Raw genomic sequence first — 25,381 nt, 5'->3', positions numbered from 1 at the left:
TCAGACTTGTAACATTTCCATTTTCTTCCTTCTCTCACATCATTTATATATCAGTGTTTGCATGATTACAGTGGTTTTTTCTAATATTATTTCAGCTCTAACTGTTCCCTAAAAGCTACTCTATGTCATTGTGACTAGCGCTGGTTCCTAGTATGCCTGATAGTGTGGAGGGGTAAGATTCCTTTTTTTTTTCTGTCAGCGATAGCAGCTGTCAAGTCCTAAAACACTGAAAAACTGATATTAATACTGTTTTTGTCAAAGCAAGGGCAAGGCACTTCAGAAGTGAATAAATCTAGAACAGCCAACACTGCAGTCTCTTGAGCAGTTTATTTGTTATAAATACAAGTCAATACCACAAGATGGCACCTTTTTACTTTCAACACCTATGATTACAAACAATTATCTTCATAAAATGGTCTCAGCTTTTTAATGTGTTGTTTTAGATATTATTGAAACCTTATAAAAGCAAGACTTTCTACAAACAGGATTGGTGTTTGATGTATATTAAATGAGGTCAGATAATTAAATTTGAAAAAAGAATTTATAAATATTCAGATAAGAAAATTGAAATTACAAAAGCAGAGTTTGTCATCATTAAACTGAATTACAACTGTGTGTGGTTAATGCTATATCTACATGGATAAGTTTTTGTTAAAATACAGTTTTAGTAATCAAATAATCTACCTCATTCTCCAATTTGACCACATATTTCATTTGTACACTCTAACATTCAGTACACATTCCCTGCAGAAATGACCTAGCTTTCATCTAGTCCAGCAATTAACACACACTCTGCTATTTTCAGTAGCTGCAAACCATGAAGTGCCATCATCCCCTGGCTACAAAACAAAATACAATATTTAAAGGTTAAAAACTCAGAGAATTTCTGAAATGGTAATCCATTCTCTCTGTGTTCATGAAAATAGGCAATCCAATTTGAAAGTCTTTAAACCAATGTAAACTTTAGAAAACTCAGTGTTGACGTATGGGAAGAATAAAGACTTTGCACTAATATAGTGCGTAACAATGCAGTGTCAGACTCGTCATTTACAGTAAATGCCTTGATTGGACTTTCCTCTGGATTGTCATTATGCTGCTGAAGATCAAGTTTACTCAAGTCTGTGGGAATTCCATCATGTTTTCTTCCTCCCAGTTCCAAACAGGAAGAGAAGGGTTTTCAGGTCCCTTGGGAAAACCAAAAAATAAAACACTCACACCCACAAACAACTTGAAAACAAAATGGCAGACCTAATAATCCTTGACTCCATGTCCAAATGAAGTTGAGGCAATATTACTTTTGCAATATTTGTATTCTGCCCAATATATCACATCATGAGATTCCTCAAAAAACTGAGAAGTCTGAGAGCTACAAAAGAGAAAGCGGTTAAGGCAGTTGATGTCTACATTTGGATTTCTTTTTCAGGTTACATGTCTAAGTCTCCATCGTAGGCTAAGGTCAGAGGCTTCTGTTGGGGAGGTGTGCTTTGATGTGGTTTTGGCTTCTTGCTGCAAAGGGAAAAAAAAATCCTCAGATAAAGTAAGTTCATAGAGCTCTGTTTCATCTGCCAAAGACAATTTTGAGGTATAGAAATTCAAGCGGTAAAAATGACAAAGAGATTCATTTCTCTAGATGTGCGAGTTTCCTTTTGTGAATATTGAATGCTTTCACTCTCCGCGAAGGAGAAGCCATCATTTTACACAATCTTAAAACTGGTTTAGTGGAATGGAGGAACTTAGTAGAAGGGCTGTTTCTGTTTTATATTCTTGTTGATATACAACAACGGGAATGTCTTTTCTCACTAATTTTTAAGCTTTTGTGACCTTCACATCACAGATGCTCAACATCATAAGCAGTTGGAGCAGCCAGGCCTCACCCTGCTGGTCTTGTTTTTCAGTAAACACACTTCTGCTCTGACCTGGAACCTGACATTTAGCTGCCAAGATGCCAGAGTGTGTCAGGAAAATTTAACCAATTCTACTCCGTGCAAAGCCATTCTCACCTGGTCTCTGCTTTACCTGAAGTCCACAACTTTGCCAGGTCAGAGAAGGCTGTTTTTCCTTCTCATGGAGAGAAAACATGTTGAACAACATCCCCAAATCATACAGCAATGCCCCAGATGTGGGGCAAAACACCCTGCAGTACATTCCTTGTTTCTCAGTACAGGAAAATCTTAACTTGTATTTACAAATGCTTGTAACCTTTCATTCTGCCACTTAACTTCTCTCACCGCCACACTTACCCTCCCTCCTCAAGGTCTTTGCTTTGCCCGGCCTACACAGCCTGACTTCACCTCTCTCCCTGTCTCCAACCTTCCATGCTTTTATTTTATATTAGCATCTATTGCTTATTGGATGCACACTAAGTGCCAAGATCTGTGCTGAACATTTTACACAAAATCTCTCAAAACATCCCAGAACAACCCTGCAAGGGAGGCATTCGAATTATTGCTACTTTACAGAGAAGGACTACTGATGTTGTTTACATTCCCTCAGGTCACTGAGTGAGTGGCAGAGCCTGATTCTAAGCAAATCTAACACATGGACCTGAGCTTTTAACCTTTTCACCACATTCTCCATATATATATACATTTGGCACTTGGTAGAAATTCATTTGGCACTTGGTAGAAATGACATTTTTTTGTCTGCACCTATGAATTAATTTTTGTATTCCGAGTGAATCTAACTTAAAAACAAAGATTTTAATCTATACAATTCAGTGGCATGTGGCACAGTCACAGCGTGTGTACCATCACCATTATCTAGCTCCAGAACCTTTTCATCGTGCCAAAAGGCAACTCTGCACTCTTCCAAGCAGTCTCTCCCCCATTTCCCCCTGCTCTCAGCTCCTGGAAACCATTCGTCAATTAACTTTCTGCCCGGATAGATTTTGATATCTTAAATGGAATCATGCTGTATGTGGCCTATTGTGTCTGGCTTCTTACACTTAATGGCTAAAATGGGGAATTTCATGTTATGTGAATTTTACTGCAATAAAAAATATTTGATAAAATTAAAATGGTTGTAGGGAGAAACTCCTAGTTAAAAATGCTCAAGTTTTAATTTAAGGAGTAAAATTATTTTTTTGATTGATGTTTGAAGCAAATGATACAAGTTAAAGAAATAAATTAAACATGGTTTTGGCAGAACCCCTAAAAGGAACTGCAGATTCTCTTGGTGCCCCCCACTCTGGCACCTGGCATGCTGCAGGTGCTCATTGAGAATGTGCTGAGTGCTGGGCAGAGATGGCTGCAGGCAAGCAACTTCCAACCAGAGAAGCTGCGGAGATGCAAAAACATGATTCAGAATTTTCTCCAGAGGGAGCTTCAGCCTTCAATTTCCTGCTTTCCAGGTCCTCTCCAATTTTCAAAAAGGGTATTGCTTAATTATCTGAATAACATCCAATTTAACTTTATCTATACTAAATATGTTCCAGTGACTCTAATTATACTGATGGGCTCAGGCTCTGGCATGAACCCCGCTTGACATGGAGTCCTGGGTATCCCATCCCACGGCATTTTAAGGTGCTAAGAAATCACACACACACCAGAGGTTGAGGCAATCTGAAAGTGACAGCCTGTAAATCTACCCTGACGGTGGTGGTGGTGACGGGGTGGGTTGTCTTAATGGCAAAAAAGAGTACATGGAAGTTCATCTGAAATTACAGCAGGAGTCTTCTCCCTCCCACCTCTCTTGGCTTTCTTTTTTGTGTGGGAAGGGTGCAAAGAAGAAGAGAGGGCTAAGAAATGTAGTTGCTTCCAAAACAGAGATTTTGGCGGTCTACCCTTAATTGGCATTTGCTAAAGGCCACTGGGCAAGGATAAATTAGAGAATCCTAAACACTGGGGAGTTGAGAATGCAAAGCCAGGAGAAAGGCTAGAGGTGGTCATATCTCTATAAAGAGACAATACTATCTCCGGGGAGACACGTCAACTTGGCCAGTCTGTGTGATCTAGGCTTGGAATATTCGATTCCAAATTTACACAAATATGTTCATACCACTTACCATGTTTGGAATCATGGACACTGTGGCCACCTCTGGCGAGAAGAGGGGGCTACTAATAGGTAGGCCTTGGACCTCTGTGGGCCATGTGGTACGCTGGGGTTCATTGGGATTAGGACCTCATTTATCATGCATCTTTTCATATTGTGCAACCACCCCCCAATTGCCAGATACCAAAATCGCAATTATGAATACATGAGATCTGAGAAGTTTTATGGCTTAGAATAGATCAGCCTCCTCTCAAATATTAATCTCTGGACCACTGAATATGGTAGCACTTCGCCAAATAGCGGCTTTGCAAGGCTTTCTGGCTAGTAAAAAAGAACCTCAGCAGGAGGAGCTGAGGGGCAAGACTGCACTCAGCAAGGCCAACATTGAGGAGGCCAGCAAGTAGGAGGCTTGTCTTCAGAGCCTCTGGCTTGCTTTCCTTTCTCCCTACAGTATCCATATTTTTCCTTTAGAAGTAAGTTTATTTCTTTTTTTTTTTTCTCCTCCACTCTGGTTTCAGAAAAGGTATGATCACCTCCCTCACTCACTAAATCAGGACCCATAAATGCCTGGCACATCATAGGCCACCAACACCACCAGTCATCCTGTGCCCAGGTGGACATCTCTAATCCATCACTCTATTCTCTCCTGTTGAGCTGAGGTGTAGCCTCATCATTCTTCCTAACGGTGCACTCTTGACAGCCATAGCCACTTTTAGAGTTGGCACAAAGCACAAAACCATTTTGCAATCCTAGCTGTGAAAGATCACTGGCAGACACATTTTAAAGTGACCTCTTTTAGGGTCATTTGCATTTTAGCAAAGGATAAAAATTCATTAAGCCAGAAAAGTGAGCTCATTGTGGACTGACAAGCCAGCCTCTGGCACTTCTCAGCACAGACTCATTCTCAAGCCAGAAGAGATTAACTAGTTTGATGAAAGCAGCAAACCATATTTTGTTTTGGCAGCCACTTGTGAGAGACAAGCCTATGGAGATGCAAGTACCACTCTCAAATTTGGGAAGAATGAGAGTGTATTACAGAACTATGCTGGGCAAGGCAGACTGGACATTATTATCTGGTGTAACTTCCAGGTGCTACATCTAGGTTAACAGAAAGTTCATCCAGTGGTCATCCCCATTAAATTGCTTCATGGATATTTACTGCCAGGGGAGAAGGGGCATCAATAATATTTCTGAAACTCCAAACACTAATGGTAGATGTTCAAAGGCTAGTATTAGAAAGAAGTAGTCTTTAGAAGACTATTTTTTGACATTTTCTCAGAAGCATTTTCAAGTTTTATTATAAATTGCTTTCATCTGAAGTATACACCAAAGACCTGGCATATTTTAGCAGTTCTCTTGTCCTAAGGCTTCTGTTTTTGGCAAAAACATAAAATCTCTAAAACTGTCATCCTCTAACTCTTCTGCAATCCATTTAATAGAATTAGATGCTGGGAAAATATCTATTTGGGTTTCTTTGGTGGCTCATATGTAACCGTAAATGGTACATGTTTTTATATCAATAGGTCTGTACCAGGTCTACAGCTTACTTTACCTGTGAAACAAGGAGCCTCTAAGAAATGTGGAAGCTATAGACATTTTGTGGAGTCTAAGGAGTTTTGGGCATCACTCAAGAGAAAGAAATCACAAAGATTCAAAGGCCAGTAGAAAGACTGTGCACTCTAGGGATAGGCAAACCTGGGGTTGATTCTACCATGCTGGTGACCTCAGAAAAGTTAAGAAATTTCACTAGGGATCAATTACTGTTTAAAATAGGGATGGCAATAGCAACACCTCCTTGGATTATTATGATTGAATAAGGCAATGTATGTAATATTTGACATATAAATATTAGACTTTTTTTCCTAGACTGTTTTTTTAAAAAAAAAATACAGGCAATAAGTTTTTACTAATACATTTTATTTATTTGCTCAATAAATCTTTATCAAATTCATGCTTTAAAACAATCCATAAAGCATAGTCATTACTTCTCTCCACCCAAACTCCCTGGGGTTTGATAGAGGAGGAAGATGTTTATATAAATAACTACAATATTATAATGGCATAAATACCACGAGAAAAGGGACATGAACAAATTATTCCAGACTGTTTAAAAAGGAAAAAGTTGGTATTTGAGTTTTACAGGGATTAATGAACAGGCAGAGTACCAATAGCTAGCAATGGAAAACAAGGAGTAAGCCACAGAAGCAGAAACTTCCTTGGAAAATTAGAGGGGCAGCTCCCTAAGTGCCTGATATGGTTAGATTTTGTTTCCCCACCAAAATCTCATCTTGAATTGTAATCCCCATAAACTCCATAATCCCCACATGTCAAGGGAGAAACTAGGTGGAGGTAATTGAATCATGGCTTCCCCCATGCTGTTCTCAGGATAGAAAGGTAGTTCTCAAAAGATGTGATGGTTTTATAAGGGTCTCCTTCCCCTACTCTCAGCACTAAATCCATCCTGTTGCTCTGTGAAGAAGGTGCCTGTTTCTCCTTTGCCTTTGGCCATGATTGTAAGTTTCCTGAGGCCTCCCCAGTCATACAGAACTGTGAGTCAATTAAATCTCTTTCCTTTATTAATTACCCAGTCTTGGCTATTTCTTCATAGTAGTATGACAATGGATTAATATAGTGCCCTAATGTGAAATTATTCCTCCTCAAAATTATCTTTCAGAAAGAGGCGACAGTCTTATATTCAATGACTATAAAATCTTTTATATAATGAGGGGCTACATTTGCTATACCAAAAGCTATTTTAAAAAATGCAAATCACAGATATACACACAAGACAAATAAAATGGCCATCTCCCTAATGTAGGCAGATAGGTATTTGGATGTGAGGATAAAACCTCTGAAACAGCAGCACAAAGAGATCCAAAGAAGTGCTGTATCTCAAACAACTTGGGTGGAAATGAATATACTAAACCTGATACTGAAGTGAACTGTGGAAAGAAAGACTAAAGCAGTGATAAGAGTGACTTATCTGAAAGGTAGATGGAGACATTGAATAAAATTATGTTATGAATATGAAATTAGAGAAAAATGAGCATTTTATATAATGAAATACTGTATTTATGTGTGATATAAGATAATAAATGCAACTATAATTTAGCACATTGATTAAATATTAGCATAGACAATTTACTATCTTATCTAAATCAAAAAGTTTATTTAAAAAGTCAATTTTTTTCTTTTTTAAAAAATTTTCCTTAGTTAGAAAATGAAGACTTAAATGTGTTTGAGCCTATATAACATACGCGCCTGTATAGGGTATAGGGAATTAGTAGCAGATACATTTGAAAGAGTTGTTTGGGCTCCAGTTGTGGAAGACTTTAGTCAACTGGTGAGGCAGCCAAAACATGACTTTAGTTTTGCTGTCAGTGGGAAGCCAGAGCTCGTGTGTGAGTAGGAAAGGGCTGATCCCTGGAGCTAAGCTTCAGAAAGACGAATCTGGCTGTAGACTGCAGATGGGAGCCGGTCCAAATATGAGCGCTACTTCCACAGGGACATTATTAAAGGCAGACTTTCAGCATGAAAAAAATGTCTATGAGATACAATGTGCATAAATACTTACGTAATTTGGCTACTTTAAAGTAAAGAGAAATTTCATTGATACTTTATATTTTAAAATTCACCAGGCCGGGCGCGGTGGCTCAACCCTGTAATCCCAGCACTTTGGGAGGCCGAGGCGGGTGGATCACGAGGTCAGGAGATCGAGACCATCCTGGCTAACATGGTGAAACCCCGTCTCTACTAAAAATACAAAAAACTAGCCGGGCGTGGTGGCGGGCGCCTGTAGTCCCAGCTACTCGGGAGGCTGAGGCAGGAGAATGGCATAAACCCGGGAGGCGGAGCTTGCAGTGAGCCGAGATCGCGCCACTGCACTCCAGCCTGGGTGACACAGCGAGACTCCGTCTCAAAAAAAAAAAAAAAAAAAAAAAAAAAAAAAAAAAAAAAATTCACCAAAAAGCGATGCAGCAAAACTGCACTTCTATCCCATGAATATATATAAAAAAATTCTCTAGAAAGTGGTTTGTTAACAGAATACAATGATGTACCTAATTAATTCCCAGAACTTAGAGTCATGTAGAAAGGGGCCTTAATAAACATTTGTTGTCAAAGGAATAGATTACGGTTAACACATTCTTAAGTTGAAGGGAATGGAGAAAAATAAAAAAGGCAAAATGTATGTGTTACTACATGTAAATTTTTAATCTTTTAAATATTTAAGGGAAAAGGGAAGCATAGAATCTGGATTTGGGGATATGGTTGGTTACTAACAGCTAGAATTCATCTAAGCTTTTATAGACCGACAGACTATCTAATTACCTTACACTGGGTTGGTCTATTGATGGCTTTGAAAGTAGTTTCCTATTGGCCAAACCTTCATGTCCTTTGCTGCAATTTAAGAAATTTCCCCTTTGTTTTAATCTTTTCTGGTGATGAATGCTTCCTGTTCCTTTAAACCTCATACAAAGCTTTCAAATTCACATTTGTTCATTAAGAGTAGATCTAGGCAATACTAGCCAAACATCAATTTGAATAAAGAAAATCAGAAAAAAAAAAATTGATTCTAGGATGAATGACCAACTGAAGATGACACTTTTCACTACAACAACAGGGAAATGTTAGTTGGATAGAAATCTAATTTCTAGGGAATAATTTCTACCACTATAGGTGGTAGAAAGAATTAAAGTCATCTTATTTCCTTCACCAAATTTCACTGACCAAGAGCAAAGATTTAAAAACCTGTGTAGCCTTGGAAACAGAATTTGAGGTTAACAGACAATAGCTGAATTTGAATCAAAATTAAAACTTGGGTAAAAATTCTCAGGAAAATAGTCTCTGAAATAGATGATGAATATAAATATCTTTATTAGGAGAAAAAATTGAAGTAACACTTTGATCTCATGAAAATTAAAAAAAAATCAATTGAAACTTCTGCTCAAAAGGCTGATATAATATTCTTAGCACACTTGAAAACATTAACATCTACAATTGACCCTTGAACAACACATGTTTGAACTGCATCAACTTACATGCAGATTTTCTTCTGCCTCTGCCACCCCTGAGACAATAAGGCCAACAACCCCTCTTTCTTCCTCTTCCTCCTCAGCCTAGTCAGTATGAAGATGGTGAGGATGAAGACCTTCATGATAATCCATAACTACTTAGTGAATAGTAAATATATTTTCTGTTCCTTATGATTTTCTTAATTACATTTTCTTTTCTCTAGCTTACTTTATTGTAAGAATATAGTATATAATTCATAAATATATAAAATATGCGTTATTTGACTATGTTATTGGTAAGGCTTCTGGTCAAAAGTGGGCCATTAGTAGTCAGGTTTTGGCGGAGTCGGAAATTATACTTGAATTTTTGACTGTGTGGGGAGTAGGCACCCCAGTCCTCACACTGTTCAAGAGTCAACTGCATTTACTTCTGTCTGGTTTCAAGAGCAGTTCATCAACTAAAATATATTCTGTATGATGAACTAGTTATTATTTTCTGAGATTAATAAATTCTCAGAACTAGTCACTTTACAAAATGGTTTTTTATTTTTTTTTGGAAATGACCATCAGTTAAATTTTGTCTCATAGCTTGTCAATATAAAAAAACAACTTGCTCTACTATTTAAAATGTGCTTACAGGTTGTTTTAACCAACTGGTCAGTTTAACCTAACCGTTCAAAATTTAAGAACAAAATTTAAGAACTGAAATTATCTGTAGTAATTTTCTTAGCCTAGACCACAAATTAGAATTACCTCAGAAGCTTTTAAACACCCAGATGACCTGGCCACATCCAAGACTAATTAAATCAGAATCTCTGGGGAGGGGGATCAAGCACGATTCCCTAGGAGACATCAATGTATTGTCAAGGCTGAAAACTACTGATCGAAATCAAAACACCCAAATGGAAAAGTTCTGACCAATGATTTTCATATTATTCAAATACCAAATTTAAAAAAGTTATCTCAAATAAGAACAAAAAAATAATGATTCCTCATTTCAACTATTCAGCCATTCTACTGTTGAAGATTATTTCTTGGCCTCAAGAATTCTATTATAATGGGCAATGATCCTGAGATACTTTTTTCAAGTATAACATTAAATCCATAAAAAATACGGAATATAAACTTTTTACTAATTAGTACTTACCAAACAAGGTAGGAAGTAAATACTAGGAAAATCATGATAAGAAAAGCGCCACCTGAAACGCCATAAACCCACATTTTTACTCGGCCATCTGTTTAAAACAGAGATAACATAAGAAGCTTAGCATACAGAAGTCTGCAGCATTTGAGAGATAGGGCAACATTAGGTCTGACAACCCCAAGCTGACCATTAGTTCTGTACTTGAACACCAGCACCTTAGCCAACTGTGCACTCAACTGCAGAAGTTAGCAATGTTCTAGCATACTCTGTAAATTGCCAGGTATAATCAGAAATTAAAGATTGTCTTAGAACATCATAGGAATATGAGTTTCCTACTAGAAATTATGTCTATGAAAACAACTTTAAAATATTACATGGCACCCTTTTTAATGGACTTTTATAGATAAACAGTTTGCATTGTTGTTTGATTTTTAGCAAATTAACTCTCAAAAGCATTAGGTGTAACTTCATGGCACCAAAATGTTTATGTTACTGAATGTTTTACTTTTTATCTGAATTCTGAGACACGCACAAGTCATAAGCATAAGTGGAAATATCCATAGGTAACAGCTTTCAAATGATGAAAAAGAAATGAAAATGTAAAATATAAGATAGTCAATCAAATTTTTTCATAATACCAAACAAACACTGGTAATCATTATTTCATAAAATCCAGTCAACTGGTAGGCTAATTTGAATTTAAGGTGTTTACAGTTATATGCATATACAAAAACATGGCAAAACATTTGACAACATAAAAAGAACAAAGAAAATTATAATTAAGAGACAACTTTGCATGGAAAGAAAACTACTATGACCATTTTTAGTGGCTCTACTTCCAAAATGACGTCAGGCAAACAAAAACTACATGACCAAACAAATTAATCAATTCATCAAATTACTGTAAAATTATCACCATGTGTCTACAAGTACACATTATTTTGGATCTGATGTCTACTACAGTTAACAAAATGCATTAACCATGTATTTTAATCTATTATGTTACTTTTATTCTATATAAGATATAAGCTTGAGTATATATATACATACATTCACAAATATATATATGCTTTTTCTACATATGATAGAAACTTGAGTTGTTTCTGTCACTCTAATGTTTTTTGCTCTATTTTATGTGAGCATATAGCTAACTAAACTTAGAATTGGACTGACAAAGGCAATACCTCAGTATCCCAAACGAATTGCATTTATTTCTGAAAGAAACACACAGAGATTCATCATACTACACCAATGTAATTAACTACAGGTCCAAAATACACGTAACAGTATCTTATTTGAAAAGCTTCTATGCGGGGAAAAACAATCAAAATCTATTGTAAACAACACTTCTTTTGAATAAAATCACAATTACTTTCAATTACATTACAACTACCTATTATAGTTTTTGCTTATAGGACACTTTCAAGTCTCAATCAGATTTTAGAATAAGGTTCAACGTAGTAATGGTATTTTTCTATGGTCATAAAACTTTTACCAAAGCTTGGATTCTAATCTCTTTGAAACACTAATGATGAAATGGCCTATTCTGAATTTTTACGTTGGTCAAAAAAAAAAGTCTTTCCTGAGTTAGGACGCTCCTTATAGCTTATAATCCATAACACCCTGATTGATTCATTGGGAGGTCCAGTGCTTTTAAATCCCCAGTTTAGAAGTATGTGGTGGTATAAAACCTTTAAAGCCATGTTACTTAAAAAAAGCATTAATGTATTCTATAAGGACATAAAAGATAGGCTAAACCTTCTAACTATTAAAAAAGATACGTAGTGAAAAATAAGTCTTCCCACAACCCTCTCAATTCCCTACAGAGTAGCTATTACTGTTACCAGTTTCCTTGTGAATCTTTCTAGTTCTCTGCATATGCAAGCACCTGAGCACACATATACCAATTCATACACTTCTTAAAAAGACAAAAATGGTGCATATCATTCACTTTGATTTGTACTTTTTCTTCCACTAAACAATATAGGTTGGAAATATTTTCATACTAGTTCATAAAAGAAGGTCTACCTCTTCTTAGTATCCCTGTGATTCACCATGACACAGTTATATTTTGGTTTTCCCATTATTCTATTTGTGGGCATTTATATTGTTTTCATTCATTTGCTATAATAAGCAATCATATAATTAATATAACTTACAGACGTCTTTTAGTATATGTGTATATAACTGCATGATGAGTTCCTTAGAGGAACATTTTAGGTCAAAATATATGACAAGTAAATAAATATATTAGTATGGCCTAATCGTCCTCCTGACAGGTTGCTCTAATTTACACTCTCACCATGAGAACCTAATGAAAGTTGTAAACTCTCTCAAGACCAAATACATATTTCATATACACTTATCTATATATATACAAATATAAGCACACACACACAGGCGATTTATATCCCAATATACATATATATGTGTAAATACATATTTTTGTGTATCTAGACACACACAGACACACACACGTATACTCACACATATGATATTGTTGTTTTAGTTAGATCTCCAAGTTCCATCCATGAATAAAAGGTTAAGGGCTTACTTGTGGATTCCAAGACTCATTTCCCTGGGACCTCAAGTTAATTCTCTTTCAGAAATAGGGTCCACAGGCAATGGGTGAATCTGGCTATATTTAATATCATGTTTCCTTCACATTTAAATCTACTTCTAATTTAGCATTAAAGCTAATGAGATGTTTTTAAACACCTTTGGCATTCCCAGACACGCAGGGGAATCAAAAGTTAACTAAGATATGGTGGTATTTCTTAAAAGTTGACTGAGGTGTATAAATATTGCTTCTCCAGTTAGATCTGTGTTTCTTTGGGCCTGGGCTTTGGATTGTGTTCCATTTAAACGGGTCATCAAGACACTTCTGGTACGGCTAAGGCCTAGGGTCTGGAAGGAAAATTCCTAGGGTATATTTGCCTGAGTGTTTTCTGTGTCTTCCCTTCCTATGCCCCAGGAGTTATGTTGCTTTCCTTGGTCATTTTCAGCGTTTTGTTTCTAAAAGAAGTATGTCTGATGGCCACAGAGTCTCTGGCTTTCCCCTTCTACCCAATTCACAAAATGGGAAGCAGGGACAGGGGTTTGTAAAAGCCTTAAAGGTCTGCCTTTAAAACCTTCCTCTGTCACTTGCTGGTGGTCTGAAACTGATAACATTAACCTGCACTGCCATTTTCAGTTACCTCATCTCTCAAATGGGATGATAACATCTCATTAGGTTCTAAGAACGTAATGAGACATTTCATGCTGTACAACCAGCCAGCACAGAGCCACAGGGCAACAGAAAGCATCTAATAAATGTCCATTCCTGCACTTAGTAAAAGTCGATTACTGAGCCCTGCAGGCCTAATACTGCAATATCTATGACAATCCTGCAGGATAAATACCACTAGATTGAGTTTATAGATGAAAAAATGAGGTCCAGAGAAGTTAAGAAACTACAGCTAATCACAAAACAGGTGTGTGTAAGCCATGAGGCCAGTAAGGTCTGTCTACCTTTGAAACTGATACTCTTTACCTTTTCACCAGTGTTTCTTGAAGCAAATAGGATCTCTGGACATTTCTTTTTTTTTTTTTTTTTTTTTTTTTTTTTTTTTTTTTTTTTTTGAGACGGAGTCTCACTGTGCCTCCCAGGCTGGAGTGCAGTGGCGCGAGCTCGGCTCACTGCAAGCTCCGCCCCCCGGGTTCACGCCATTCTCCCGCCTCAGCCTCCCGAGTAGCTGGGACTACAGGCGCCCGCTACCGCGCCCGGCTAGGTTTTTGTATTTTTAGTAGAGACGGGGTTTCACCATGTTAGCCAGGATAGTCTCGATCTCCTGACCTTGTGATCCACCCGCCTCGGCCTCCCAAAGTGCTGGGATTACAGGCTTGAGCCACCGCGCCCGGCCTGACATTTCTTATAAGTCCTTGAGATTCTATTCCAATTTTCTCATTTAGTTATATATACAAATTCAGTTATAAGAGTAGATCTTTTCTCAGAGATAAATTAGGATTGAAAGATATTTTCAGGTGAGGTGCAGTGGTTCATGCCTGTAATTCCAGCACTTTGGGAGGCCAAGGCGGGCAGATCACTTGAGGTCAGGAGATTGAGACCAGCCTGGCCAACATGGCGAAACCTGTCTCTACTAAAAATACAGAAAAATTAGTCAGGTGTGGTGGCAGGCACCTGTAATCCCAACTACTCGGGAAGCTATTGCAGAAGAATCGCTTGAACCTGGGAGGCAGAGGTTGCAGTGAGCTGAGATCACACCACTGGACTGCAGCCTGGGTGACAGTGAAACCCTCTCCCCAACCCAAGAAAAAAGAAAGATATTTTCAAAGGATATTATTTTGTTACTTAACTCACTGTCTCTTAGACTGGGGTTGAGAGACTTATGTTCAACCATTCATGAAAACACTGTACACTTAAAGGGACTCATGCATCATGCAATATTCAAATCTGAGAAACCCTGAATTATGCCATACTGCCTCTTTCTTCTCTCCTCTCCGTTCTCCTTCCCTTCTCCTTCCCTCCATTCCTTCCATTATGAGAAGTGGTCAAAATATAGACCTCCTGTGAGAAAATTCTCATTTCTTACAACTGAAACTCACCTGGATCAAGTGGTTGAAGAGACCATCCTTTAAAAATATCATGTATTTTTGAATTCACAGGTCTGTTTTTCCCAGAAAGGTTTTTCACATCAGCTTTTTTATCCTCTGAGCCTGGTACTTTCATGCAGTAATCCAGGAAACCATTTGATCTCATTATCTCTGTATAGCCCTTCTCACAACCACAGACTCCACCCTATAGCATAAATAATATTTTTATGGTTACACAGTGAGTCAAACATATGAATGAATAAAAATACATATGTTAAAATCACTTAATATTTGCACTATACATCATGGCAATTTACGGTTTGGGGCAACTGACTTACCAATGACATGATAATCAAATACATAGTTTGTCTTTTTAAATTCCAAAGTCAGCTCTTAAATCAAATGTTAGGTTTTTCAAATGTGTTTATTCTGACACCTGCCACATATTAAACCATAGTTCTTTGTGAATAAAGTTAATTAACTGTCTTTTCCTCTCTTTCTTTCTTTTTTTATCTTTTTTTTTTTTTTTTTTTTTTTAAGATGCAGTTTCACTCTGTCATTGAGGCTGGAGTGCAATGGCGCAATCTCAGCTCATTGTAATCTCCACCTCCCAGGTTCAAGCACTTCTCCTGTCTCAGCCTTCTGAGTAGCTGGGATACAGGCACCTGTCATCACGCCCTAGCTAATTTTGTCTTTTTTTTTTCTTTCAATAGAGACAGGGTTTCACCATGTTGGCCAGGCTGGTCTTGAACTCCTGACCTCAGGAAATTTGCCTGCCTCGGCTTCCCAAAGTGCTGGGGTTACAGGCGTGAGCCACCGTGCCCAGCCATCTTTTCCTCTCTTATGGAGATGTTTATGGCATTTAATCAAATTATCTTCAACTCTTATCTCCATTTGTTTCAGATCCTTGCCTACTTGCTCCAACCCACCCTTCCTACTGAGAAGCAAAGCAACAGGGATTATATAAATATCTTCTTTGAATTAAGTGCTCTTGCTATCACAGCTGCTAAATCCCTCCATCACCTTTTACTGTTGACCACTAACTGTTAGAGTCGGTAGCTAAGAAGACATAAGCAGTATAGGAGAAGGGTCCCCCACCAGGAATGTCAGGCAACCAGTAGGTGATGGTTAGGCAGTTGTTAAACTGTCTCGCTAACATAATAATTGGTTGCAGCCAGCACTAGGGAAAGGCAGTCTCCCAAAAGATAGAAAACACCTGAAGCTGGTGGTCAGCAGCTTCCTGATAAAATCTCAGGAGTTGGGCAAATGGGCTCAATCATGCTAAGAGGCAAAATGTTAGAGTTTAACTGGTATATGACCTTCCTCTAGGAACACACAACTTGTAAGGGAAAAATGCCTCAAGTGAGCATGCGTACAACTTCAGTAAACACACTGTGCATGCGGCCCCTCCCAAGTCCTGGCAGGTCACTGTGCATGTGGATGGCGCACCCTAAGGAAAGAATCGGGGGAGGAGGGAAACAACCCCCACCCCTGAAGCATGCCAACATATAAAACCCAAGTCAAAGGTCAAAGAGGGCACTTGGATCTCTTTAAGTTGCCTACTTGGCCTTCTTCCAAGTGTACTTTACTTCCTTTCATTCCTGCTCTGAAACTTTTTAATAAACTTTCACTCTTGTTCAAATACTTGCCTCAGTCTCTCATTCTGCCTTACGCCCCTCAGATGAATTCTTTCCTCTGAGGAGGCAAGAGTCAAATTGCTGCAGACCTGTACGGATTTGCTGCTGCTGATGTAACCATATGAAACTACGTCTCTGCTCGAAGGCTTACTTCTGCACTCAAGGAGGGCAGCCTTACATGGGAGATAAAAGACTTCACCAAAGACACATGCTCAAGAGAAATATACCTATGGCTATCTGAGTTATTCCTTCCTTGTAATAACTCGAGTATCATCCCACATCACATCCCTAGTTGGCACTGTGACAATGGGTCTTTTATATTTGTCTGTAAGTTTCTGGTCATTTTCAAGTAGATGGATGAAGATTCCTATCTGTCTCTGGAAGTGAACGTGAAAATTAACAGCTCTTCCTCCAGCAAGTATACAAGACCATAGAGAAGAGTGGAAGAGAATAAGCATAAGATTATGAATCTCTATGACTTCGCTCTTATGGCTCCTTACCTAAAGCTATTTATCTAGCATTTTCTGAACAGAACTTAGCTTCACCAAGCTACTCATGCCAATCTTCAACAACCAGTTAACTTTATTTAGGTCACCAATTATTGACTGAACACATGATTTTGAGGATAAATAGATACTAAAAGTAAACAAGGCACCTCAATTTTCTACAAAAGGAAAAAGGTAAGGAAAGCACATGTTAACTGCCCATAGTTTAGTTCAGGTTGTAGTCATATAATAATAACACATAGATATGATATTTTCAGTTGGTTTTAATTGAAAGTATCACAAAATGATATCTTCATATTACAGTAGAGAGATCTAAGAAAGTTTGTATATGCTCAGCTATTAAAGCCATATTCTCAAGATGCATCTCTATTTTTAGCATGAGAGAAAAGTTGTAACCAGTCAGTCATATGTTCAAGAGTCCAAGGAAAAAAAGTAATTTCTGTTTAATTAAAGAGGACATCTAGAGAGTTGGTGAAAAGCTACAACTTCTACTTTTCAAACATCATTAACCCAAATGGAGTTGTTCCTGAACTTCTCCTCTTTTCCTTCTATTGCCCTCTGCAAGCTTACCCACTGTCTTTTCTGTGGTAAAGAATTAACCCATCTTGAATTGCAAGGCCAATTACAGGACTGAGTACTTGAATTATTTTTAATCAAATCACTTTTAGAATAAGCATACTATAAGACAAAGCTTATTTCTTTAAAAAAAATTAATATAGTTTTTAAAACTTATAATGCACTGCACACTATGAGTGCCATTGATTAGAATACATTACATGTTTTACATTAATTCCTGAGTTGTTGTAGATGGGAGTTATAGGAGAAAAAGCATAAATAAATTTCTGCTTTGAAAAAAAAATACACGCACAACCCCTACCCCACACACATATTTTTTTCAACCATAGTCACATATTCAGCTTATTTACAATAGACTAAAATGTACTCACTCGACAGTAATCATAGTGTAATACAATTTACATAATAACTTCAGCAAATATGAACATTTATAATATCTTTCAAAATAGGTGAGGCGTATAAAAGGTTAAGAAGAGAAGACGTAAGTCAACTGAGAATACTTATTGATAAATAGAGCTGTAATTTATAACATAAATTAGACATTTGAAAGATAGATTTGGCTACAGACAGATTGATAGAAAAAGACTGTTCTCCTTAATACATGGTCCTAACAAGAAATTCTTTATAGCTGGGATTACTCCTGCAAATGCCTCTAGATGGTATCATGGGCATGTGGAACTGCTGCTTGAGCTGCAGCAGACAGGAGAACATCTGATTGTATATGTAAAACACAGCAACTAATGCACTTAGAGAAGACTCCAGCATATGACTCACCTGTGTACAGTAGGAGAAAGGTTTTCTGCAGGCTGGAATGCACTGCCGAATGGCAGCAGGACGGGCCTGAGGGGAGCAGCCTCCTACAAAGGAAATTCCATCATCATTTGCAGATTTCTCTATGATAAACATTTCTAATTTTTTGGTATGTTTTTAACCTGTGGCACTGGCCTCTTTGCAACAGTATTATTATTTTTGAAAAATCTATTTGCCAACATTGTGGTCCAAGCCTATTTTATTGATTACATTAAAATGAATTGTTTGAGATGGGAGGCTCTTCTAACAGAGGCTATTTGCAGTAGAGTTTTTATACCTGTTTATTGGCGATGTGATTCTATCATATGGCTATGCTTGAGCGCAAAGTCTATGAGAGCCAGAATCTGTAGAAGAATTGATAAAATCTAAATTTAAACTCAGGAGCATAAAACATATCTGCTGGAATACTCCTTCTACATATATACTGCTCCAGCTCCTGAGCACCCAGCTAGGCACTAGCCCAGTTTCAACAACCCAGTAACTGCTAAAAGAATGCCACGAATGAATTCATGGGACCATGGTATCAAACACACTGATAGTATTTTTAAATGTATTTCAGCTGGAATACATACACACAGAGTCACATATAAACACATTCTTAAGAGCAAGCACTGAAGCTCTAGGAGAGACAATCAAACATCTGACACAGTACTTGTTGCTGCTTCGTACATATTTTTGAGTAAATGGATGAGACAATGTATGTCTCTATAACTGGACAATCATTTACATACTAGTCTTGCTTTGCTAAATTCAAGGTAGTAAAAGAGACATGAGACAAAGCCTAGAGACAATTTGACGAAGCACCATTTATATAGTACTGGTTGCATGGAAAGGTTCTAGCCTTTGGATAACTACAATTGCCAACCCATTATAGTTTATAGTTTTGTGGCCAGCAAAAAGCTCTGGGCCTAAGGCAGAGTAGGGAACAGTTAGACCTACATTGTCCCTAGGAATGAAGCAGCTAAATTCTCACTGTGACTTGAAAAATAACACAAGGAATCCACACAGAAATTTTTAAAAAGCAAAATTCACAGTCCAGAATTAGCATCTAGGTGTGAAATCGATAATTTGGGTGTTAGTGGCAATAACCACACAGTCCTGTTTCTACCAACTGTGTTAGTGGTGGCGGGGCAGACTTTCCGCTCTTTAAACCAGGGATCTCCACAGCAGGAGTACCTCAGCGGGAGGAGGACTCTTGGGAATAGGAAAGAAAATCTTGGAATTTACATAGGTTATAAAACATATTTTTTAATTCTAAGAATTAAATTAAGCTTTAATAATATTTATCAGATGATACCGGTGACCTGAGCTTCTTCATCAGATGACTGCATGTTATACACTGTGCAAGACGAATTCCGTGCAGAGAATTGATAGCGAAGCCCCTAGAAGTATGTTAACTCTCAGCATATTGCAGAGTATGATACCTTCTGTGTTCCTGACTTGGGAGACTTAGAGTATATTTAGTTTTAACAACTTACAAAAAGGGTAAGTAGGGTAATTACTTAAATAATTAAGTAAATTATTTTGTGGATAAACTATGAATTAAAAACAATACAATAGTGCAAGAGCAAGTAAACAAGAAAAAGGAGGAACTGACAGTAATTCCTATAGGCATTTCAGCTCTTGCACAAGCTCTCTGTAAACCATAGTACTAAGTAAACATAATGACAATTTAATTTGCTTGGACAAGAAAGCATTTAAAAACCTCAAAAACTGGCCAGGTGCGGAGGCTCACGCCAGTAATCCCAGCACTTTGGAGGGCCGAGGTGGGCAGATCACGAGGTCAAGAGATCGAGACCCTCCTGGCCAACAAGGTGAAACTCTGTCTCTACTAAAAATACAAAAATTAGCTGGGTGTGGTGGTGGGCGCCTGCAGTCCCAGCTACTCGGGAGGCTGAGACAGGAGAATCCCTTGAACCAGGGAGGTGGAGGTTGCAGTGAGCTGAGATTGTGCCACTGCACTGCAGCCTGGTGACAGAGTGAGACTCTGTCTCCAAAATAAAACAAAACAAAACAAAAAAAACCTCAAAAATTATTGAGAAGACCAGTTGTACAATCAAATAGTGTCTGTCATCATGAATGAGGGACCTTATGCTCAGTCTATATTTAGATATTAAGAAATAATCATGACTCACAAAATATTCAAAAACTAAGCATCCAGTACATGAATACAAATACCTGTAATTTACATCATAAAAGCTTTCTATGTTCACTGTGGCACTATGCACAATAGCAAAGACTTGAAATCAACCCAAATGTCCATCAGTGATAGACTGGATTAAGAAAATGTGGCACATATACACCATGGAATACTATGCAGCCATAAAAAAGGATGAGTTTGTGTCCTTTGTAGGGACACAGATGCAGCTGGAAGCCATCATTCTCAGTAAACTATCACAAGAACAGAAAACCAAACACCGCATGTTCTCACTCATAGGTGGGAACTGAACAATGAGATCACCTGGACTCGGGAAGGGGAACATCACACACCAGGGCCTATCACAGGGAGCGGGGAGGGATTGCATTGGGAGTTATACCTGATGTAAATGACGAGTTGATGGGTGCTGACGAGTTGATGGGTGCAGCACACCAACATGGCACAAGTATACATATGTAACAAACCTGTACGTTATGCACATGTACACTAGAACTTAAAGTATAATAATAATAATAAAAGCTTTCTGCATCATTAACATACAAAATATTTTAATTTTTAAATTTTATCTTTATTAGCCTCTTTAATTTCAACTTCTGAGTATGTTTTATATCAGTTGAGTACTGCACACACACATGCTAAGATATGTCGTTTGAAACATTTTATTGAGAAGGGACATGATTTAAAATTTTACTAGCATCTGTCTTTTTCAGTCTTTATCTCAGATCATGATATTTAAGGACATTTTATTGTATTTCAGCTTATTTCTTTAAGTTGTTTGATATTTTTATAGGTCTTAAAATTCAACTGCTTTCTTTCTAAGATGCAAATATCTAATGAAAATTTGTAATAAAATTCATCTAAGCTACCTGCCCAAGTCACCCCTTGCTTATAATTTGTAAGCAAACTCTTCTCACAAATAACAACACACAGCTGTCTTTGTGAAGTGCCCACATAAGTCTTAGGCAGGAATACCTGTGACATTAACGCCATCTGAACGCTGGCACCACACAGTTCGTTCATTATTGTTCCAAAGACTTGCTTTCCATGTGTAGTGATAACATTTGCCTCCTGTAAGTAAATATGATAATAGCAGTTCTATTACACCTCACTTAGAATAAGCATTGATCAATCAAGGCTAAAGAACTGAAAAGTGCTCTTCGTACCTGTACAAGGGCGTGTTTCTAGAACCTGTTGGGGGCAGCTGTCTTGGTTCTCAAAAGACTGAATTATAAATGTCCTTGATCTAGACTGGCGACCCACAGTCTCAAAGCTTCTTCCATCAATGCAGGTTAATTCACATGTGCTCCACTCTGACCATTCCGTCAAATGGCAGTCTCCTGGACAGTCATGTAGTACAGGGTGGAGAAAACAGCATGAAAAGTGGCACTGGACAACATTTGCATGGGCAGGGCTCACACAGAGATTTGCAGTGATACGTGCAGTTCCAGATACTACACATTCTATATCAATCAATTTTCCAATCAGAATGTCCTAGGAATGATGAAGTAATTTATAGTTTAATCTTGTTTAACAAGAAAGTTGCCAAAAACTAGATTGTTATTACTTTGCTTCAAATTGTAATAGTCACATCTAGAAAATATTATGTATCTGCTAGCATTAATAAAACTTTTAAAAGAGAGATATAAAAATTATGGTAACTCAGTGTTCAAAGATCAGAATAACATCATAAAATGGATGTTCATAGAAACCATATAAAAGAGAATAAGTAGGTCACTGAAATGAACTATCTTTTGGACCAAAGAATGTTTAATTGAATACCCTAAACATCTTTCTCACTCAATAAATATAATTTATAATTTATATAAATATATCTTTATATAAATTATGTACACAAATATTTTTTGTTTGTAATACATATATGCATGTATTTTATACATACATATATGTGTGTATACATACATACATATATACATGTTATACACTGTATTACAAAAATATATTGTCACCTTGAACTTACGCCATATAAACTACGTTGTGCTACTAGGATTAAAATAAACGGATACATTTTATGTAACTAATAATGACCTTCCCATTTATATAGAACTTCACATTTACAGAGTGCTTTCATGAACTCATAGCCTTACTGGTTCCCACCATGCCATCACCCAGAATTCAGTCAACATTTTTTTAATGCTGGCCAATGTGCTAGGTACTGTTAGATACGGAATTAACATCACAGTTTCTAGATGAAGAAATCATTGCTCACAGGGGCTAGACTACATACCCCAAGGAAAACAAAGAAGTGATAGAGATATGATTCTAACTTAGCTCTTAAGTTTCCAAATCCAGTGCCTTTTTTTTTTTCTTTTGCCTACTTTGGCTCCCTCAAAGCAGTAGGTATATACCAAAGTGATAATCACAATTAAAAATGAATTAAAGTTATTTAAAAATTTAATTTTGATGAGTTAGAGCATCTCCAGGAAAAAATTAGTAAAATAAACAAAAAGATCACCATTGGAGGCAATCCCAGTCACTAGCATTGCATACCTGGGCAAGGCACAGAACACAGCTGCTTCAGGATGCTGTCCTGAAAGGGCATTTCTCCACACAGTGCATCCTGGACACGTCCAGCTGCATGAGATACTGAACCATTGTGGACCATGCAGGAAAGGCTGCGGATCTGAATTCCTTCCCCACAGTCTCCACCCTATGAGAGGAAAGGATACTTTCACAATTACCCAAATAATTTACATCTCAAAGTTTTGGCTCTTGCCACCTCTTGCCTAAGAAGACCATAGTTGCATATTTTGGTAGCTTCCTCCTCTTGTGAGCTATCTCTCAATTGTTGACAATAAAGCATCCTTGAGCAACACTGCCAGAGCTGATAGAGAAGCGGCAGTGGGAATGCAAATTTATGCTATGGAACCTATGTACTTAGAATATGACAGTTCATTTTGGAACTCAGCCAAGATTGACTTAAAAAGAAAAACAATACATAATTTGTCCAGGTGTATGTGATAAAATGACCTAATCTGTAATCACCCCCAATGGGAACATGTGAAGTTACAGGGTATAAATTTCTTTTATTTTACTTGTTTTTCTTTTTTATAGAATTCTGTATTTTTTTATATGGATTAGGTTGAGGTTTCTAATAAAACATTGTTTTTCTCTATTGCCACAATAAGTTGTTTTCACAGCATGCCTTCTATGCTGAATAATGTTCCTTGAAGACATGTCATTCCCATCTCACTTAGATATTCTAGGCAATTAGAAAAATTTTGTACAGTGTCTCACAGAAACAGAAGTTTAGAATTGGATGGCTCCTAGTGGTAAACTGGCCCAACCATCTGCCTGATAAAAGGCTTCCTACTATAATATTTTTGGCAGAGAAGACTCCGGTTCCAAAATGTCAGCACAGAAGCAAGCTGGCTTCACCCTTCCCCCAGCTCCCCACAGATATCCAAAAACAAATATTCAATTCTGAGACTATCATCAGCCATATCTCAGAGCTCAAATATGAGGATAAGACAGTTCGTGGTACCACAGAGAAGTGAAAAAACTCAGTAAGTGGTAAGAGAATCAGACTTTCATGTCTGCAATAGCCCTCCCCCAGATCTTCCCAGAACAAGTGCACAGAAATTTTCCCTTTTACTCATGGTTTCTGGGCTGCAAAATGTGAGATTGAGGTAGACAACCAGCTTCCCCACCATCTTCAGCATCCTGGCAGGACGCCTGTCTCCGCCTCAACCCACCAGAAGCGTGGGAAGTGCCTGAAGAAAGAAACATCCCTAAGGACATCCAGAGACAAAGGGGAGGGATGACTACTATCCCCAGCTCTGAAAACTCTGTTCTGTAATTCATCCAAAGGAGATACCAAGTCAAAATGGCTCTTCAGCAGCACCATACTGTAGGAGGTTGGTTTCACAGGTCCCCTAGGCACGAACCCCTACCCAGCCTTCTCACACTATTGGGATATCCCCTTGGGGGCCTCCCCTATTCAGGATAGGCAGCACACTAATTGTTTACTGAAGCAAAGCAAACCTACGCTCAGGATGCTATCTAGTGCTGAAAAGAAGGCCAGAACTTAGCAGCAGAAAAAAAGAAAGAAAACCAACAGTTAAATTACAAAGAGTTACTAAAAAAAATCCAATAAAAACCACAACAAGCCACACAGACAAGCCTAGAATTTATAGCTAGTCCTTCCACATAAAGACAGAGATGTCCATTTAAAAAAAAAACAAACAAAAAACACGGAAAACAGGGAACCAGGACCACCCCAGATGAATAAAGAAAGGAACCAGTGCGTGATCCTAACAACATGGATATGTGAGCTCGCTGACCAAGAATTCAAAATAACAATTTCTAGAATACTCTATGATCTCCAAGATAACATAGAAAATCTATTCAGAAATTTATCAGAGAAATTAAAGAGCTTGAAATAATAATTTTAAAAAATAGAAATATTGAAACGACTATATTTGCTGAACTGAAAAATTCATTAGAGGCTCTCAAAAGTGGAATGGATCAAGCAGAGAAGAGAATTAGGGAGCTCAAAGACAGGTTACTTGAAAATACACAGTCAGAGGAGAAAAAGAATGAAAAGGAATGAAGACTGTCTCCAAGACATAGAAAATTACCCTAAAAGACTAAACATAGGATTTATTGGTGCTCAAAAGGGAGTCGAGCAAGAGCAAAGTGTAGAAAACATATTCAAATAAAAAAAATCAGAAAACTCTCCAAAACTGGAGAATGATATAAATATCCAGGTACTGCAAGGTCAGAGAACACCAAACAGATATGACACAAATAAGGCTATCTTAAGGCACATAATAATCAAACTCTCAAAGGCAAAGGAGAAAAAGAGGATCTTAAAAACATTAAGAGAAAATAAGCAAACAATATGTAAAGGAGCTCCCATTTATCTGGCAACAGATCTTTCAATGGAAATCATACAGGGTCGGAGAGAGTGGGACATTTTCAAAGTTCAGAAGGAA

The 25,381-nt window shown here is 37.6% G+C and overlaps 1 protein-coding gene across 1 annotated transcript in view; it reads right to left on the bottom strand.

The window, feature by feature from the left end:
* Nucleotides 1-314: 314 nt before the first annotated feature.
* Nucleotides 315-25,381, bottom strand: part of THSD7B (thrombospondin type 1 domain containing 7B) — an 886,725-nt gene continuing 861,658 nt past the window's right edge. Inside the window, exons 22-28 of the mRNA XM_025405082.1 lie at nt 22,935-23,094; nt 21,590-21,763; nt 21,399-21,494; nt 18,233-18,315; nt 14,752-14,944; nt 10,150-10,237; nt 315-1,506 (exon numbers count right to left, since the gene is read on the bottom strand). Coding sequence (XP_025260867.1) covers nt 1,425-1,506; nt 10,150-10,237; nt 14,752-14,944; nt 18,233-18,315; nt 21,399-21,494; nt 21,590-21,763; nt 22,935-23,094 — 876 coding nt within the window. The 3' untranslated portion in view covers nt 315-1,424. The remainder of the gene's footprint in view (nt 1,507-10,149; nt 10,238-14,751; nt 14,945-18,232; nt 18,316-21,398; nt 21,495-21,589; nt 21,764-22,934; nt 23,095-25,381) is intronic.

Source organism: Theropithecus gelada, chromosome 12 (assembly GCF_003255815.1).
Source record: "Theropithecus gelada isolate Dixy chromosome 12, Tgel_1.0, whole genome shotgun sequence".
NCBI lineage: Eukaryota > Metazoa > Chordata > Mammalia > Primates > Cercopithecidae > Theropithecus > Theropithecus gelada.
The sequence above is the reverse complement of the archived record's forward strand: the minus strand, read 5'-3'. Positions and strand labels throughout refer to the sequence as shown.